The sequence below is a fragment of the Sprattus sprattus genome (genome assembly GCF_963457725.1).
Source record: "Sprattus sprattus genome assembly, chromosome: 2".
NCBI classification, from domain to species: Eukaryota; Metazoa; Chordata; class Actinopteri; order Clupeiformes; family Clupeidae; genus Sprattus; species Sprattus sprattus.
The window spans coordinates 50,638,771-50,658,770 of NC_137921.1; the positions used below are offsets into that span (position 1 = coordinate 50,638,771).

The 20,000-nt window shown below is 46.7% G+C and overlaps 1 protein-coding gene across 1 annotated transcript in view; it reads left to right on the top strand.

Annotated features, from left to right (window-relative positions):
• LOC308382742 (rho GTPase-activating protein SYDE2-like) overlaps positions 1–17,637 on the top strand; it is a 42,105-nt gene extending 24,468 nt beyond the window's left edge. Inside the window, exons 5-7 of the mRNA XM_080860270.1 lie at positions 7,510–7,691; positions 8,662–8,893; positions 14,787–17,637. Coding sequence (XP_080716396.1) covers positions 7,510–7,691; positions 8,662–8,893; positions 14,787–15,538 — 1,166 coding nt within the window. The 3' untranslated portion in view covers positions 15,539–17,637. The remainder of the gene's footprint in view (positions 1–7,509; positions 7,692–8,661; positions 8,894–14,786) is intronic.
• Positions 17,638–20,000: the final 2,363 nt, after the last annotated feature.

Here is a 20,000-nt window from a genome sequence, read left to right on the forward strand (position 1 = left end):
GAGAGAAAGAGGGAGGCAGGGAGAGAGGGAGTGAATGAGGGAGAGAGAACGAAAGAAAGAAAGAGAGATACAGAGAATGAGAGGGTGAGAGACAGAGAGAACGAGAGAGAGAGGGAGAGAGAGTGCACAGGAACGTGAGAGAGAAAGAGAATCCTCGGGCATATTACCCTGGCGTGTTATTCTTTCGCTCGGGCCAAAGTGCACTGATTTTTATCGGCAGTTAGGGTGGGGGGTGGGGGGGTTGGGGGAGCATACCAGACAGGGTCAGGGCTCAGAGGGAGTGGAGTGTTTTCAGTCGTATGTCATAGTCACTTTACACCAGCCTCCCTCCCTCCCTCCCTCCATGCGTGTGCTTGGACAGGTGCAGGTGATGCAGATGCCCTTTGGTGCAGCGGAGGCAGAAACCCACCCCCTCACTGATGCATCAGTGGGGAGGACAAAGACAACCATGATCCGCCAGCTTACCCCATCAGGGATGCTTGTGAAATTAAAAGAGGGAGAGGGAGAGAGAGAGAGAAAGAGAGAGGGAGAGAGGGACAGAAAGAGAGAGGGAGAGAAAGAGAGGGGGAGCAAGGGATGAAGGAAGAAAAACTAAATAATAGGAAGTTCCGTGTATGCTCTGTCCAACTCTTTCTCTCTTCCTACCCACCCCCTTCTATCTGTCATTCACTTTTCCTGTCCCTCCTGCTAATTTTTCACTTTCTCCCTTTCTCCTTTTCTCTCCCTCCTCTCCTCTTCTCTTCTCCCTGTGCCCTACTCCAGCCAAGGGGAGGAGAGAGGGGAGAGGAGAGTGGAGAGTGTCCGAGGCCCTGTGTTGGTTTTGGGAGGAGGCCCACAGTGCCAGTCTGGTATCATGGCTGCTTTGATCCGGATGAATTGGCATGTCAGGCTAAAGACCGCTGTGAACAGTCGAGCGGGCCGGAATAAAACCACGGGGAGAGGCGGGCGGCGGGGACTGTTGGTTTTTGCATGCCGTCGCAATCTGCTCCGCCGAGCGTGTGGGCATTGCAGATGGGCTGGGACGAGTGAGGGAGGGAGGGAGGGAGGGAGGGGTGTGAGGAGAGAGAAAGAGAGAAAGAGAGAGAGGCCAGAGGGCGTGGTGGGGGTTGGGGGGGTGGAATGGTTTTTGGTGGTGCAGGGGCAGGGGTGGGGAGGGACTGGGTGGGGAGGGACTGGTCAGTGTGTGTATAGGCAAAGTAGCAAATACAAGCACGGACTGGGGAGGGGGGTGGGCTTCTTTTGGTGGAGCAGGAAGGGTCGGGTGGAGAAAGGGGCCAGTGTGTGGAGGGATAGAAACAAACACAATTTAAGTTTTGTGTGTGTGTGTGTTTGTTGGGGGGGGGGGGGGGGGTCAGATGAGCTAAAGGGCCCTGTCTGTCACATGGCTAATTTGAAAAGCAGAGGGTAGTGAAAGGGATTAACCCCGGGCCAAATAAGTCACAGTTTGCCAAACGTGCCATGTGTGCCCTTTTCACTCTCCGCTGTCTCTCCTCCTCCTCCTCCTCCTCCTTCTCTTTTTTGTGTCTTTCTTTTCGGGACTGGATGACGGTGTCACTATGAAGAAAGACTCACTTTGATCAGCATGCTGTCAGCACCAGAAAATGAACCAAGCAGACAGATTTATCGGACGCTTATCTAAATGGAGGCCCAAAGTCCATGTGAGACTTGGCGCCAAATTCAGAGTGTGCTTGAGCAATATAAGGCGGCCTTGTGGAAACATACTGTAAGGTGTGTGAGAGAGGAAGTGTGTGTGTGTATGTGTGAGTGTGTCTGTGTGTGTGTGTGTGTGTGTGTGTGTGTGTGTGTGTATGTGTGTGTGTATCTGTGTGTGTGTGTGTGTGTGTGTCTGTGTCTGTGTGTGAGTGAGAGTGAGAGAAACAGGGAAATACATGAGTGTGTTTGTGTGTGTATGTTCATTTCTGGAAGCAGTAATGAGTTTAATGTTCTCTGTGTGCTGACCTGGTTTCTACCTCTTATTCAGTCACCTGCTAAGTAACACTGTGGTTACTCCATCTCACACACTCTCTCTCTCTCGCTCTCTCACTGTCATATCTAGCATTCTCTGTATTGTTCTGAACTAGTTATCTTGCTATCACATAGTCTTAAAAGTCTTGTCTTTTTATCCTTCTCTGTCTCTCTGTCTTTTTCTAAATATGTCTGTCTCTCGCACTAATGTCTTTCTGTCCTGTGGCGAATGGAGGCCATGTGAGGCTAAGTGGCATACAGTAGTGAGTGTGTGTGTGTGTGTGTGTGGGGGGGGGTGTGCGTGTGCGTGTGTATGTGTGTGTGTGTGATTATGCATGCGTATGAGTATGTGAGTGTTTGTGAGAGACAGAGAGACAGAGAGAAAGAGAGAATGTGTGCATGGGTATGTGTGTGAGTGTGCATGGGTATGTGTGTGTTTGTGTGTGTGTGTGTGAGTGTGTGTGTGTGTGTACTGCCTGTAGCTCAGTGTGACAGAGAGAGAAGCACAGATGGAGAGTTGGAGGGGGCTTACACTCTGTAAGGCAACCACGTCTCTTCCCACCTTGCGAAGGTCACACACACACTCACACTCATGACACAGGGCCTATCTGCTTTTGGAACTTTCTCCTTTTAGTAATGTTTTGCCCCTAAAACATCAGCAACAACAAATACAGCATTAGTACTCCTTTGTGTTAATCCACACAAAGGAAAGCACTGGAGCACTTAGGACTGGTGGATTCTTTCGTTCTGTTGGGCGGGGGGGCGGGTGGGGGTGGTTGGGGGTGAGTGCCGAGGTTGGTCCGTATATACTCTGCTCAGTCTGGGCCTAGCAGAAACAGTGGTGGAGAACCTAGAGACCCAGTAGAAGTCGACCCAACCTGCGGCCTCAGTGCTCCCGTCAAAAAGAACGCCATCTTCTCTTTCTCCATCTCTCTTTCTCTCGCACTCTTTTCCTCTCTTCATCTCTCATTTAAATTTTTGTTCCCTCTCTTCCTCACTATCTTTTTTTCCCCTCACCTCACCTCTCTCTCTCACTCTCTGCCCCCTACTCTATTCTGGGAAAGGAATATTTTCACAAGGAAGGTGTTGAGAGTCAGCTAGTTAGTTGGGAGGGGTTTAGCCTGGGTCATTAGCTTGCGGCTACGTTTGCTGATTCCACATCCTGCTCTCTCTCTCTCTCTCTCTCTCTCTCTCTCTCTCTCTCTCTCTATTTCTATTTCTTCCCCCCTCCACTGAGTCAGCCTATACCCCACCCTCCCAGCCACCCTTGCCCTGTAAAGACATGGAAAGTCATTAACAAGTGCCCCCTTTGTTGCCGAACAAACACAGATGGTATTTGGCTCACGCATGGGGGATTAACTGAACTCTGGGCTGGCCAGGAGGCGCCCCGGACACAAAGAGGGCCCGGGGCTGTGTGTGGGTGTCGGGGGCGCAGCAGCAGCAGTGTAAGGCCCCTGCACCCCTCGGCCCCCGCACCCTTTCCCCGGTGACTGCCCGAGCTCAGCTAGCTCTGTTAGCCCGTGAGTCCACTTCAGTGACAGGCTTCACGTCAGGCCTCACACATCTCTGTTGGACTGAGACAGTTATGTTATATTGTTTTGTCAGCTTGTTTGTGGGAGTGTGTGTGTGTGTGTGTGTGTGTGTGTGTGTGTGTGTGTGGGTGTGGGTCTATATGCGCATATATATGTTTGCATGTGTGAACTCATGGGTGTAACACACTGGACATGTTGTGAAAACACCAATAGCACCTGTGTGAAAGACCACCTGTCCCACCCTGACCTTGCCTTTATGAGAGAGCTTTGCGAGTGTGTTTGCCTACATACGTGTGTGTGTGTGTGTGTGTGTGTGTGTGTGAGTGTGGCAGCATTGCGGTCGTGCAGGATAATAGGGGTTAAGGTACTCGTCAACCAGAGCAAACAGGCGCTGAGTCATAGGCGGCTAATGATTTACTTCCACTGAGGGGCTGCAGCTCAGCTCTCGCCTCACTGCCAGCCACTTCACACCCACACACACCAGGCTGTGTGTGTGTGTGTGTGTGTGTGTGTGTGTGTGTGTGTGTGTGTTCGAAATGGCATAGATGGGAGTCATTGACCCTCCGCCGTCATGCCTCTATGCTGACTGGATCCTCACTGGACAATAGGCCTCACCCTCGTGTCCTGCTTGATCATAGTACTTCTGGTGGAATCACTTTGTTTAAGGCCAAGTCCACGATTCTAATCCATGACACTTTTTGTGAAATTCAGCAAATCGCTCCACACCGCTCATAGTTTGCACTCAAAAGAACTCTGGTGTTCGTACACAGTCCTGGCTCTGTTAGTGGGAAACAACTATAGTTGCTCAGACGAGCCATAAACAATTCCTGCCAATCATTACGGTGCTTCAGGAGCACTGAAGGTCAGGGGTTTAATTTGATTGGCTGTTGAGCTCAAATATCAACAACCTTTAGTGAAATTGTACTGCGGCCTGTTTCTTTAATGGTTTTTGGTCTTTCTTTGTAATTGTATGCTCTTTCCATACATCGTCTTAAAAGTCACTGACATACACTACAAAACTTGATCATTCAATATTCAATTTGATGGCCATCCCCCTTTTCTCCCTCCTTTTCTCTCTCTCCCTTGATGTAAATGTGGCATCAGACTTTTTTTCTCCCATCAAGAGCTTCATCTCCTCAGCAAAACCCCATGAAAATCCCCGATCTCTCCTGAGGCTCACTGGTATTTGGACTACACAAGAGAGAGGAGAACAGCTGCACAAAAACTAAAACACCTCAATCGTACATCAGCAAAACCACCAGTCTCCCCTGCCGCCCGCCCTCGCCCTTCCTCCCTCTAACTGCCTCCGCCACTTCCCCACTGTTCCTGTTTCTAGTACCGGCTGGTGTGTTCTCTATCAACACACTCAGAGAGAGTCAATATGCCCCCCAGCCCCCCCCCGCCCAACCCTGTCTCCTTCCACCAGGTCTGTTTTTCTCTGCCCATATGTTTTCATGGAGGCCTGACGAGCACAAAGCTGAGACGCTTCAGCCTGTCATTGGAGCTCTTTCTTTTTTCACGAGGCACAAGAGGACCACTGCTCGGCCATCTTTTGCCGTGTGTGTGTGTGTGTGTGTGTGTGTGTGTGTGTTAGGGGAATGTGAGGATGGGGGTGGATAATTGACACAGCAGAGACGTTTTCTGGAGTTTTTTTCTTTGTGTGTTTGTGCATTTGGGTGTATGTGTGTGTGATTGTGTGTGTGTGTGTGTGTGTGTGTGTGTGTGTGTGGGTTGGGGGAGGCAGCCCGGGTTTGTTGGTGGAATGCGGAGCGAGCGGCGTGCCGGGCCGGCTGGCTGCGCTGGGGCGTGTTGGGTCTTGTATGGCACTGTGCCGCAGTTCTGCCAGAGCCTCAGTCTGCTGGAGCAGAAAATTAAGCCAGGGGAGAAGAAAGAGAGAAGTAGAACAACAACAGAAACGGCAGGCTCTACCTGCACCAGGCACAGAGCAGGCAGAGATGCACACACACACACACACACACACACACGCACACACACACACGCATACACACACACACACAAACACACACACACGCACACACACACAGTAAATGCACTGAAGAATGAAGAAAAAGAGAAAGCGCTTTTAATTCACACAGTCATGTGTGTAACATGAGGAAAATTGTAAGGCTGTTTACAAAACATTCATTCATATTTTCAGAGACCATGACACAGCTGGGGGGGTGTCTGCAGTTTATCTTCAAATTTAATTTCATGCGAGTCATAACATTGGACTCATTACACGGTTATATAGATGTACAAGGCAGATGTTCTGAGCTAGTACAGTCAACCAATGTGAAGAGAAAGGAAGATACTTGGCTAATTAATGGACAGGTCCACCCCTGAACTGAAGACATGCTGACATGTCTTTTATTTAATTCTCGTTCCCTTTTTTTAAAGTATGCCTCTCCTGAAAAGCAGCCCTAATCCCAGTCTAATTTTCCATCTGCACTTCTCTTCACTTCTCCGCCTGAGCTATGGAGCCAAGAGATTATGCAGGAGAGACGTAAGGAGCTCTAGGAATAGACAGAGTACCATTTAGTTAATGACTTTCTTTGGTGAGGCCAGTTCACCCGATTAAAAGGGGAGCACTGTTTTCGCCTTCCTAGTCCTCTGTGCTGAAACAAAGGCACAGACCAAAGCCTTGTATGTATTCCCATGCCAGTAAATATCCTCATGATCATTAAATACATTATTTTTTTTCTCTTTCCTGAAATACTGTCTCTCAGCATGTTAAGGATGCACTTCCTAAGTCAAAGGTCACTGTTTGACCAGTTTTAGCAGGCCCTATTTGGAGCCAGTTAATCGGGAACTTTATTTACAAGCTGGATGGCGCTTTGGGAAGCTCCCCGCTCCGCTCTCCAGCTGTGTGTCCCTCCCTTTCATGTGGCCTGTCTGTAAATTTAGCTCCATGTGTGTGTGTGTGTTTGTGTGTGTGTGTGTGTGTGTGTGTGTGTGTGTGTGTGTGTGTGTGTGTGTGTGTGAGGAGCTCAGACAGACATTTAGGCTGAAGGAGTCTCTTGTCACAGAGTAGTTGAGGGTTTATCTTGGGGGGGGGGGGGGGGTATTGGCCATGGAGGGGTGGTAGGATTGGCCACCCTCTGAAAAGCCCAGAATGCTATTTATACCCACAAACAAGAGCGAGAGTTTGCTCTAAAACCTGATTCTCTGCCAACTTTCTTTTCTTCTCTTTTCTTTTTCTGGTTAATTATTTGTCTATTTTTTTTTCTTCTTCTCCTCCTCTAAACCCGCCCCTCCTTTTGCTGCCTGAAAAGGAGAACATGCTTGCAATTTTTCTGAGGCTTAGTGGAAATAAATAGTGTGGGTTTCAGATTTGGCAGACTCTTTGTCTGCACTCGCACAGCCCCAGCCTCACAGGTGTGAAAGAGGCTGTCCGTCGCTCCCAAAACTAAACGCCCGCCGCCCCCGCCGTTCTCAGAGTGTCAGTCCCGTGCCGCGCCGGGCCAAATTCCGCTCAGGCATCTCACCAGGCACCCATATAAAAAACCCACCGCCACAACAATAGGCCCCACAGCGGCAGCCAACAGTGCTTGCCAGGTCACGATCTTAAAAAAAAAAAAAAAGAAGAAAGACAATGAAAACCAACATGAAGGCAGACAATGGAGAGAGAGAGGGAGGTAGAGAGGGGAAGAAAGAGAGAGAGGGAGAGGGAAAACCTTTAGTGAAAGCTCAGTAATAGCTTTCCATAAAGATTAAACTGTAAGTGATTTGTTGGGTATTTAAGCTGTCTGAGAAGCATGAAAGAGAAGCTGCTCCGCTGATCTGGGGCCTGTAGGCACCACCAGCCGTCCTCTTGTGTGAAGCATTTGTTGTGTTTGCGTAGCCGCCTCATGACACGTTTACTGCCGCTGGCTGTCATCCCTAAAGCTCCTGTTGTGATCGGTGAACAAGCGAGGGAACAGGGGGTTTTCCTGACACCTGTATTAATCTCTCTCTCTCTCTCTCTCTCTTTCTACCTCTCTCCCTATCTCTCTCTTTCCCCCTGTCCCTCCAGGTGTGCTTAAAGACTATCTGCGGGAGCTGCCTTACCCCCTCATCACTAAGCAGCTGTATGAGGCAGTTCTGGAATCCATGGCCAAGCGGCCGCTCCGGATCGGCACTGGCGGCTGCGAGAACGACCAGGACGACACCGAGCACACCGTCGGGCTCCTAGACATCCTGCCCGAGGTTGAAAAGGTACACCACTGCTGGGCTGCAGACGGGAACATTGTGAAATTGCCTCGGTGTAGACTTATCATGGAACAATCTGACAAAAGTGACCTACTCTTCCCCTTCCCCTAAAAGAGAACGAGTGAGAAAGAGACAACATACAGGCAACATAAAGGGTTCTCAGATATAGGCATAGTTACACCATTGGGGATACACCTAGGGGATATACCTTACAATTAAACCACAGATGTTTTAACTTTGCTAAACAGTTACTACTGAAATACTGTAGCCCCTTGCTAGCCAGCAAGCAGTCATGGTTCATTGAGAGGCCTGCTTCTGAACAGCACTAGTCTTGGCTCCCATGCAGCTGTCTGATCAGCGAACACAGAGCACAGAAAGGCTCGTCGGATTCAGTCCTGCCTCCCCCAGTAGCTCTGTTCAGTTTGCATTGCGAGGCCAAGTCTCTCCCAATCAAGCCCCTCATCCTCCCCTCCATTCAACCTGAAACCTCAGGATGCCTTTGTGGCACATCTTTTAATGTGGCATCATGAACCCATTGTTGTTTTGCAGTGGTAGCACTAGCTCTGTGCTGCAAGGCATCTTGGGAATTGATGAGTGGCGGGAGCTCTGCCATAAACTCTGCAGGGCTGGGAGGAGAGGGGGAAGAGGCTTCTGACTGAAAGGGGAGAGATGCTGGAATAATTGGCTGTGGGTTCGCCATTCACCTTAGGCATGCAGGCAGCATGCGCAGAGACTGTAGAAATGCCAACGCACCCCCAAGGCTCACTAAAACTCACACCTGCCTTTACCATGTTGCAGAGCTGGGTGCTGAATTACCAGGAACCAGCAGTGAGCAACCAAAGATATGTAGGACACAACTGGGAATTAATAGCAACTAATGATGGCCAGGATACAAATATATCTGTTGTGAGAGGGGTCATCTTTCGCATTCCTGTGATCTCATGCCAGTTTCATGTTTCCCCGCTCCTTTTGTCAGGTGACACTGCAGAAGCTTCTGAATCACCTGAAGCTGGTGGCCTCGCACCACGAGGTCAACAAGATGACGTGCCAGAACCTGGCCGTGTGCTTCGGGCCGGTGCTTCTGAGCCAGCGGCAGGACGCTTCGTGCCACAGCAACCGGGTCTTCATCGACTCGGAGGAGCTGGCCAGCGCCCTGCACTTCAAGAAGCACATCGAGGTCCTGCACTACCTCCTCCAGCTCTGGCCAGGTAATAACGATGACTAATAATAATGGCGACCGATCCTTCTCTTGTTCCTCGGAAGCCTATGTTCTCCTAGTGAGATGAACAGAGGTCTAGACTCTGCTTGGTTCCTCTGTGCCACCCTGCTGGATTGTTATTTGTTCATGTAGTCAGATAAGGCAGACTAAGATTAAAAAGGGTTATACTTAATATATATATATATAATAAAAGAAAACACACATTATGGAGTTTTGGTCTAAAACTAGCGAGCTACCTATCATGCTAACTTTTGGCAATGTTGTTGGAGATGTCACGCTGTGAAGGCTCTTCTGAATTTAAATAGGGTGTTCCTATTGGGTAAATAGGCTGTCCCTGACTGTAGAACTAAATAGTGCATAGCCTGCTTGGCTAGTGGGAACGACAGTGTTTATCTGTCCTTCACATGACCATATTCCATCAAGATTCATTTTTTTTTATTATTATTATTTATTTAATGAAGGAATTGCACAATACAGGTTATCTCAAGCAGTATCTCAAGCATTTTTCCTCCATGTTTTCAAACAAGATTACCCACCCTTCCCATACACTTCTTGGCAGTTAGTATGTTCATAAAAACAAAAACAAAATACATTTCTCAGTCATGAATGTACATTCTTACAGATATGCATCAATATTCTTTCAAAACATAGGCCCTCATATGTCCATAACACATTTATTGGCTCAAATATAGTAAATATTTACAATGCGTCAACCATTCTGTGAGGCGATCAAATATCAACAGGAAAAAAATAAGCGATAAATAAATAGGCAATGAATAGATAGAAAAATAAATAAATAAACGTCTAGGAAAGGATAGAGAGTGGGGAGGGTCTCGGTTACAATTAGGGACACTCACCCAGTGGGCAACGCTTTCAGACTTTCAAAATACGACATTACGTCCCAACCTTTCCACAGACACTCTGAGTGTAAATTTTATCTTCTCCAGCTTTAGAAAAACATTACATCTTCCAGCCAGACCGAAGCTGATGGGGAAGTAGAAGATTTCCAAACTAACAAAATTCTCCTACGGGCCAAAAGTGGACAGGGTTCCAGCATCACTCCAAGAGCCTCGCTTAGCGTTTTAAAAACTATTGCCCAGTAACCTGAAAGTTGGGGACAAGACCAGAAAGACTGAACTAGGTTGGCTGGAGAAAAAGAACATTTATCGCTGCTAGCGTCTGCCTCAGGGTATATGCTGGCAAGCCTTGCCTTGCTTAAATGAACTCTATGCAAAACCTTAAATTGTATAAGCTCCAGTCTGGCACATGATGATGAAAAATGCCTTTACCCAATATTCCTCCGGCAGATCTATACGAAGCCCTTCTTCCCACCTACTTTTATATTTGTTTAGGCTTTGATCTTCAAGAGACATCAGCTGAGAGTAATCAAGATTCATTTTAAGATGATACCAAATGTAATTGCTTGTTGCAAGATTGTTGCTTTAAGTATGCTTAGTATGATTAAAGTAAGATTTAAGCTTAGTTGACACAAATACGTTAGACAGTGAGTTAAACCAGGGGTTCTCAAACTTTTGCAAGCTTGGCCCCCCCAAAACTTGTCAGGGGTAGCTGCTCTTGCATGTCTATTGACAGCTTGTCTGCTGAGCAGAGAAATGGATCCCGAACCCAGTCGAATGATCGGTACTTCTCTTTGAAATAGGACCCAAACTGATTTCTGATATTCGGCGTGATACAGTGTCATTTGACATAGGTATTGCGCTGAGTTTAGCAAGTGCACTCTGTCTTATCCACATAGCTCTCATCATATTTGCGAAGCTTTGGCTTCTTCGCAACTGGCGCATCGGTTGCCTGACTTTTACGAATCAGAAACTTGTCCATAGTTGTGTTTGTTTGCTGATACAGTGTGTGTGAAGTTTGTTAAGTTCTAATTTCAACATCGTGGTCTTGGACACAAATAGTGGATAAGGCTGTGCTAGGCAATGGTTCCTAACAAAATTAACTGTACCCAATGCAGACAGGGACAGCACATAATAGCATTTAATTGCTGGTGTTGTATTTGTTCCAACACGGTGGATGATTAAAAAATGTAAAGGGAGGAAGAAGGTAGGTAGAAGAAGAAGGCTAGGCTAGCTACAGTTGGAAGAAGTTAGATAGCTAGAAAGCTAGCTCTCGGGGCTACGAGCTTTTTAAAAAGACAGTGGAGCAAATGAAACCTTAGAATAGGCTACAAATAGACCTACTGCAAGTGTCGTAAGGTATTACTAAGGAAGGAGTGAGTCTTTCAGAAGACTGTTTATTAGGCAATGAATACCTGAATGATAACGGAAACAAGAGAAATCGTCATCTCAGTAAGGCTGAGCGCTTATTGTGCCTGCGGTTACTTTTTTTTTTACTTTTATACTCGGAAACGTGGTAGAACTCGTGTGCAAATGATAAGACTCTGTTTTGATTGGTGGATCAGGAACGAAACAGTATTTGATTTGTTTGTGTCAGTCCAGGCCCTTGCATTTTGCCACTGAGGGAGCTTTCATTAACCAGTGACAGGTCGGCGGCGGTCGTTTTTTTTTTTTTCTCCGTCTGTGACATCGCACCCCCCCTGGAGAGTGTTTGAGAACCACTGAGTTAAACGGAACAGCTGCCATGGTTAGTAGGGTTAGTATACTGGATCTGTTGTTTCCTCCGCGCCCTGGTGGTTTGGCCGGCAGTCTGGGACAGATTTCCTCAGGTTTCTGATGCTTGATCCCCTTCTAGGCACGACTTCTGAAGACTCTGGGTGGGGGCTTTGATCTCTGAGGTTTCTCTTGCAGATAGCCATGTTGCATGCATGTGCTACACTCCTACATTAAATACCACCGCCAGCGGTTTGTGGTCATTTGGTTGGAGCGTAAATGTAAACCAAACCTCTTCAGAAGGTGGGGCCATTTTTCAGAAATGGACATGCGGTGGGGGGTGATGGTAGTTTCGGGCACTCGTCGATGATGATTTGTCTCTCCTGCCCCAACTGTTCCCACACGACAGCTGTGGCCATGTGCCTTTGTGGGCATGTGTGCAGAAGCCACTGGCACAGGATGGAGAGGCCTTTGAGTGTAGGGTTGCACCGGTGGACGGATCGCAGGCTGCGTGCCGACGGATAGATTGCAGCGTGCAGCATTGTAGTCGGGATGCTTTGGACTGGGAGGGGGGATGAAGGCCTTGGGGAAGGGAGGAGAGCTGGGGGGTTTGCTGGTGGTTTGAGAGGCAAATGCATGGATTTCTGAAAATATCTTTACAGTAAGAACACTCCCAACACTCTGCCTTCCAGTCTCTCCTATCTCCTCCCCGCCTGTAATGTCCTTCCGGTAATGGAAGCCAAGCATTAGATGCCTTCTGATTAGTTCTGGTATTCTAGGCTTCGCCGTAGATGCATGCAGAGTCTTGCCCACATCTCTGTATGCTCAGGCATGAAAATGGCCCCCTGACCCTTTCATATCCGGCATGCACATATTATTTTTTCACATTTTTTCCTCCACCCACTCGGTGGGGCGTTCCTGGAGGAACTGTAACCTTGACCCACCTGAAATTTAACACTTTTCACCGCGGCAACCCAGTATTTACATCTCACCCGCTGTCTTTATGTCTATTCTGTGCACACCGAAGGGGTAATAGGCAGTGTCTGAAATTAAAGGCATTCCTGTCTTAACCTTAGGCCTCAGCCTGTTTCAAAGACCCCACCTTTCACTGCAGTGGAGTGTGTGTGTGTGTGTGTGTGTGTGTGTGTGTGTGTGTGTGTGTGTTTGTTTGAGTGTCACGTGCATTGTGTACAACAGTACCATGTGTTCAGTGTCACAATATATTACACACACACATCCACATTCATTTGATTACAAATTGTGTGGCCTTGAAGGATATAATGAACCTAATAAAATATTTCTAACAGTTTAAAACTTCTGCTTCAAAAGCTACATTGTTTGTATCCGTCTCATGGGGAACTAAGCACACACACACACACACACACACACACACACACAGACTGAGTATAATATTTATAGGAAACGCTTTCACTCTATAATGAGCCCACAGAATTGAGACTCTCACAGAGCGCACAATTCCGTTTTTGTGACATTGTGGGTTAATGTTTCTTTACTTCCATTAGATATACATGTGAGTGTGTGTGTGTGTTTGTGTGTGTGTGTGTACACATGGTATGCAAATTGCATGTGCACTGTGCTCATCCAAGGGGTATGCCATATTTCTCGGCAGGTCATGCTGTGTGAGCATACGTGTGTGTGTGTGTGTGTGTGTGTGTGTGTGTGTGTGTGGGCGTGTATGTTCATGTTTGTGCACACACAGCAGGTGGTCAGGGAGCAATCACGCAATGGCAGAAGGGTAGAGCAACAACAACCAGAGGAGGAGGAGGAAGAGTGTGTTTGAGGGCTGGGGGTATTTTTAGTCAGTCAGGGCCTGCAAGGCTGTGAGAAGCAGCAAAGCAGGAGGCCTCACTGTGCGGCTAGGCGAGGCCCGTCCCATAAGAGAAACACTCTGGCCTATCCTCTTCTCTCCTCCCTCTTCTCCTGCCTTCTGCTCTGTGGGTGGGGAGTTTTCAAGGTTCCTGCCTCAGTTTAACCTTTGAGAGAAACTCCTGGCCAGATGTTCAAAATGTTATTGTACAATATGTAACTTTATGCAGTGAAAGCTTTCAGCACACAGCTGAATCCATGACATCTCAGGGCTCATATTCCTTTATCAAAGATAACAGTAAATAACAGTATCCCAGAAGCCAGTTTGTCCCAGATTTCTGTAAAATACATAATTTTGGCCTTGAAGCAATTTTAGTTTATTTTACATTATTGCTGGTTGTTCATTTTTGTCATGTTTCGTGATTTGCTGTAGGCTCCTGCTAAAGCTTGCTGGACTCAATTGTGAGGCAAAGGACAGGTAACTGGGTCATGCTTGTGTCTGAGTGCCCCTCCCCCTAAAAGCCCCCTGTAGTGTGGTTTTGATCCCCCTTTTTTGCTCAGGCATTCAGGCAGACACCTTCAGACTTGTAGTCAAGTCCTTCCCCTGTGAAAGATCCACGTTTTGTGGTCATTTTTGTGGTGAAAGTGATTATTGGTGGAGAAACAGAAGGCAACAGAAGCAAGTTTGCCTGTGGTTGAGCCTCTCAAACACATTAAGGACGGTGTGCTGTGGAGTTGGTGTGCTCTGGCATGTGTGTCTGACGCGGGCAGGGTTGGGGAGTAACTACATACATGTAATGGAGTAGCAAAATAAATGCAATTGTTATCCGTTACAGTAACTGAGAAAAAACACATGTACAGCTTTGAATGAAAATGTTGGTGATTACAAAGGGCTAACATCCAAATATCTTCTTTTGGGTCAAAAGCTTTAAATTTGATTATAACATTCATTCTGCTGCTTTGCATCTAGATCCATTCATTTGGCAGAATGTGCTCAAATTTTGACCATTGTTTTTGACTAGTTCTCTTTTTTGAATTTGCACCACCTCTCATCTGCCAATCAAAAAGTAATCAGAAGTAATCAAAGGTAATGTGTAATAAAGGTAATAACTTTGATGAAGTAATTGAAATAGTTACATTACTTACAACAGGATAACTAGTAATATGTAAGCTACTACCTTTCAAAAGTAGCCTTCCCAACCCTGGGCATGGGTCTCCATTGCTTACAATGCATTTCCTGGATCCTGAGGGTATCATGCAAGCACTTCACATTTATTGGAAAACTTGCCTCTGCTTGTATGAACCGTGTTAGCACAGAGTGTGGTGTGTGTGTGTACAAGGGCATGTCAGGGTCCTTACTTCATGTAATCAAGTTATGCGTGTTCACCCTCACTTTTTGCAATAGCCACTCATCTCTTACTTTTTTCCCTCTCCTTCCTTCTTTTTTTTCTCTTTCTCCTTCTCCCTCTCTTTCCTTCTCTCTAGTGGTGGATCCTTATGGGAAGACCTCATCACCAGTGGCTGAGCCTCCCGCCCTAGCAGAGGCTCCCGCAGTCACTGGCCCTCCAGTGCGGAGACGAAAGGAGCGGCCACAGGTGCTCAACCTGTCAGATGCCGAGATGGCCAACGTGCTCCGGCCCAAGGCTGGCCGTCTGGACAGCCCCAGCAACCGATATGCCGGTGACTGGAGCCGCTGCCAGGAGACATACTTCCGGCCGCTTCAGGAGGAGGCCGACTACGCCGACGTGCCCTCGGAGGAGACAGAGGGTCTGCCGGAGGGCAAGGGAGAGACCAAGGACCAGGACAGGCCTGCGGAGGTTGAGGAGGAGGAGGAGGAGGAGCATGTAGCTCTGATGGAGGTGGCAGAGAGGGAAAGATTTGCAGAGATGGCAGTAGAGGCAGAGACTCAAGGAGAAGGAGAGTTGGAGGAGGTGGAAGAGGTGGAGGTGGTGGAGGAGGAGGAGGAGGTGGTGGAGGAGGAGGGAAGGAGAGAACTTGGCGGAAGCCCCTTGGAGGAGCGACTGCGCTATGAACACATCCTGCCCCGGCAGGATGAGCAGTGTGAGGAGGAGCGCCTTTCCAAAGAGCACACGTACCAGGCCTACATGAAGATCCAAGACATCAGCCCAGTGCTGAGCAACAGAGTCAACCTCAAGGACCTGCAGGAGAGCATCGACATTCTCATAGGCAACCTGGAGCGGGAGCTGAACAAAAACAAGCTCAATGTTGGCTACTGACTGGCCTGCTCTGGACGGACTCCCTGCCTGGTGAGATCACGGTGTCGCTGGTGAGGTTAAGTGAAATGAGGGTCCACCCTCATTATCGGTTCAGCTGAAATATGGTACCTGTTCTCCCGAGGAACTGTAAAAAACTACAAACTGCGAGGTCTGGCACTTCTCTCTTCAAGCCCATTGTATTTTAGCTCTAGTTTCACCTGTCAAAAGACATTCCTTGATTGTTTTTTTTTTTTTTTGTCTATGTTCGTTTCCATTAGTCATTGTTGAAAGTTTTTGCTTGTGTTGTTCATGGCCGTTTCTGTCAACATTTGTCTATTGTCGTTGTTCTTTCTTCTTATTAGAAGAACCTATTGACCCCAAGGGGTGTAAAAGGTGCCTTAATTGTGTAAAGGTGGTACTTAAGGCAGCAGAGAGAGCTTTTATTTTTTATTTGTTTTTTTGTTTTCTATGGAGGTATTGTGTGCTACGATATTGTTGTAAACCAATGCACTTACAAGGCAGATTTGATTCTTAAGGTGGTGAGGTAATGGCACAGATACGGTAACAGAAAGTGCTCACTGAAATCCCACCATCCCCTCTCGCCCGCAACCCTAAAGTGAAACAGAGCTAATGCTAATGTGAATGCTAAAGCTGCAGTGGGGGGAGATTGAGGCCAGTAGCTGTGATGGCTCTTTGGGACTCAGCATCACATGCTAACAGCTGCTGAGACAGAGGCAACCTTTCTGATGTGTAAACAATATGTGGGCAGTAAGGGTGCTTCTGTACATGTGAGATCATGTGGAACATTTTAAGTTAAATGGTCTTGATCATGATTGAAAAAAAATGGGAGTGATCTGACTGAACGCTTTGAAAGATATTTCATGTCTATTTTTCTATCCTCCATTTTGTTTTGGATTTTTCTTGCAGGTTGTGAAACATGAGACTAAATTCTTACAGTAAAAGGCATGCTGCCTGCAAACTGTTGTTGTGAGTCTCCTAGAAATGGTTACTGTGGTCAGGACTCCAGCTAGAATGTGAGGCCACTACCTAAATGAATGGACACTTTTTTTCTTTGTCAGAAATCCAGGTATACAAAATGATCAGTATTTAACAGATATATGTGTATATAAATATATATATGTCTTTGGAGTATATATTTTTTGGACAGCTTATATTTACATACATGCATATTTAAATGTTCTCATTTACCTTGTAGTATTGAATCTGTGGATCAGTACCTGTCGAGAGTAATCATGTTGCTTTTCCCTTAAGCTACCTTGACACATCTTAAATGTGCTGGACTTCTAAATACAAAGTAACGTTGTTAAAGGCCATGTTTTCGCAGACAGACATATTTGTTTAAGTCATGCTTGTACATATCTGGTACCTTTTTAGCACAGGCCTAGTTGGTCTGACATTGTGTTCATGTTTGTGTTGTTATGATGCAGAATGTCACATGGTCAAAAGCTTTACAGTTAAATATATTTGTGTGTCTTCCCCCCCCCCCCGGTAGCGGTTGAGCCTGGGCCAGACATTGGCCAGACCCGGGCCAAATTAGCTCCAGAGGCAGTTGCTCTCGTGGTCCTAGTTTAGATTTGTGTACATAGAGATGACCTGGGTCGGGGTCAAATTATGTGTTTCCCCGTTTGGCAGCTGCTCTCACACTGCTTCATTGGACAATTTGAACAGTACAGGAATGCAATACTGGGAAAGGAAAGAAAAAGAAAAGAAAAAAAAAAAACAGTTAAGTTCACGCTCAAGTGCAGTGTGAAAAAGCTATTCGTGTCCTTGGTAAATTGGCTGGTGCTGTAACCCATTTCAAGTTTGCTTTAATACTGTGACTCTTGCTGGCGCTTCTCAGTGGTGTTAAACTAGCTAATGCGGTACGTGAGCTTTTGGTCCCCTGCAGGTCCGGCAGTGTCCAGGGGTGTAAAGTCTACACTGTGAGCTGCTACTGCCTTTGTTTTCAAAAGCATTCCTCCCCCCTCTCTTTGGTCTTTCCAACCCGCTCTCCACCCCCCATCCCATCCATATTTTACAAGCGTAAAGTAATGCTCATCCCACTTGCTTGCCTACTACATTGGGAGTCTCAATACAATACGATGAGCGCATCACTAAACAAGATGTTACTTTGTACTGTTATGGAGAAATGTATGTTCACATTAAAGTATATATTTCACATGTGCAATCTGACTGTTTTTACTCTTGTATACTGAGCATTTCTCTTCATAGTTCAGTTACGTGCCATATCCTGTTTTTCACCAGTTTAGTTGTCTGTGAGAGGCACAAAGGTTCTGTAGTCTTCACAACATTATATAACCCTAAGTGGTAAGAAAGAATCATGTGAAATGCCTTGCTGCCACTTGCCAGCTGTACTTACTGTATGTCTTTGTACCATAAACATATACCTGCAAAGAAGACACTGACAAACTACGGTAGGCTACATGACATACATTGTTCCAGTAGGGACAAACCCCCTAATTCAAGCACAAAGGTATACTGGGTTCACTGCGACCCCTTTGGAGTACCTTTGCAGACTGTTATTACTCCATCTGCCCTCTCGCTGTTCTTTCGCCGTGTTGAAGGGAATGTCCCGGGATACAGGTTAGGTCTACATCCTCTGGGGCATTCCCCCACCGAGATCTCAGGCGCGCCTGTTTAAGGTGATAAAAGTTAAATAACAACCACAGACATCACTGAATATGTGGAATTAGTATCTCCAGGCATCGTGCAGTCTTTTGCCGTCTCTTGATGTCGGCGCATGTAATGTTTTTTTCTTTCTTTTTTTCTTGCAAGCCCGCGTGATGAAAATCACTGGTACATATACTGTATAGTGTGCCTCGCGTGCCACGATTTACAGGTGAAAGGTTTATGACTTTGACACGCTGCACATTGGGGGAAGATTGGACCGAGTCCAATGAAGTCCCCTCACACTTGCAGAATTTTTAAACAGAATCTGACTAGACAAGCCCAGACATTTTAGACTGTTATGCAAGGCCAGTTTATTTATATAGCACATTTCATGCACAAACAATGCAGTGTGTTTTACATGAATAAAATAAAAGGAACATTGAAAGGAAAAATAAAGACAGGTTTTTTGAGATAAAGGCCAGAGAATAAAGCCAAAATAGGGCCGCAAAAAAAAGTTGAGCCATAAATCAAAGACGTCTCTTCTCCATCGGGAATGATTAGAGGTGTAGAATTCAGAGAAAATAATGCAAGTTTTAGAGCTCAATCATAGGCACATGAAAAGAGAAATGTTTTAACCTGAATTTAAAAATTGCTTGGCCTACATTTGGGGCACATCCAAGATCGCCTGGCCGTGCGTTCCAGCTGCATGCAGCAAAACATCTAAATTCTGCTTCACCATGTTTAGTTGAAATCAGTTCATCCAATTTTTTTTTACATTGTTCCCTGTCAATAAAATGCAGCCTCCAATTTCAAAATGAGTAGAGGTTACCCGGCCACCTGTATGGTTCACCCTGATTTTTCCCCTCCGGTCCTCCTCCAAGCTATGTCCTCCCTGACTAAAAGGCAATTGGGGAGGGTGGTTTTGGTTCTGATTGTGTACATAGAGAGGGGAAGGGAGGCAGACAATATGAGAGAATCTAATACTGTCCCCTCCCTATTTGGCTGGAGCTAGCACACCTGGGAAACCCATAGCAGCACAGCGGAGCAACCTCAGCCCTAGGGCCACTTGTGGATTATGTTCTCTGAGGTATTAATTAAAAAAGACAAATTGGAGCATTTTCATTTTCTCCTTGTCACCGATCGCCACCCAAAGCAGATTATGATGGTAGATTAATGGGTTACACACCGCCAAGTGAGCATGGACTGGGGTTAGTGTGGTGACGATGGGGAAAAGAGGGGAAGGGGATTAGCTCATGTAATTGCTGGGAACTTTCCTCAGAATCCCTGAGAAAAAGACATTCCATACGTGCAGTGTCCCTCAATAGCTCGGCCATTAATCACATTTTACAATTATGAAAAAAAAAAAATAGACCCGCAGCTTTTTGATGTCTTTTTTTCTGCCGCGACCAACCTTTTCTTCTTTGGCTCTCACTGGATCTGACCTGAGTTTTGGCAGCTCATCAGAAGGCCGCACAGCCGATCTTTGACAGCCCATTGACAGATGCTTCTGGTGGCTCTGTCCAGGTCTGTCAGGCTCAGCCGCGCTTAGATCTCTGATGACGGCACGCTCACGGGCGCACACATACACACACGCCGGGCTTAACCTCCGTGAATGTTGCTCTGCTCCATAGTACTGTCACTCAGGACTAGTATATTTCATTTTAATAAGGCTAATCCTCCACCAAAATAAGCTTCTCATCAGCGCCGCGCTCTTCTGCGCAACCCCCATGAGGGAGAGAAGCAACCTCTACACAATGCACAGACAGGATGAGCTTTCACCAGAGCCTTTGAGGAGTGTGTGTGTGTGTGTGTCTTTCTGTGTGTGAGTAGGTGAGCGAGAAAGAGAGAGAGA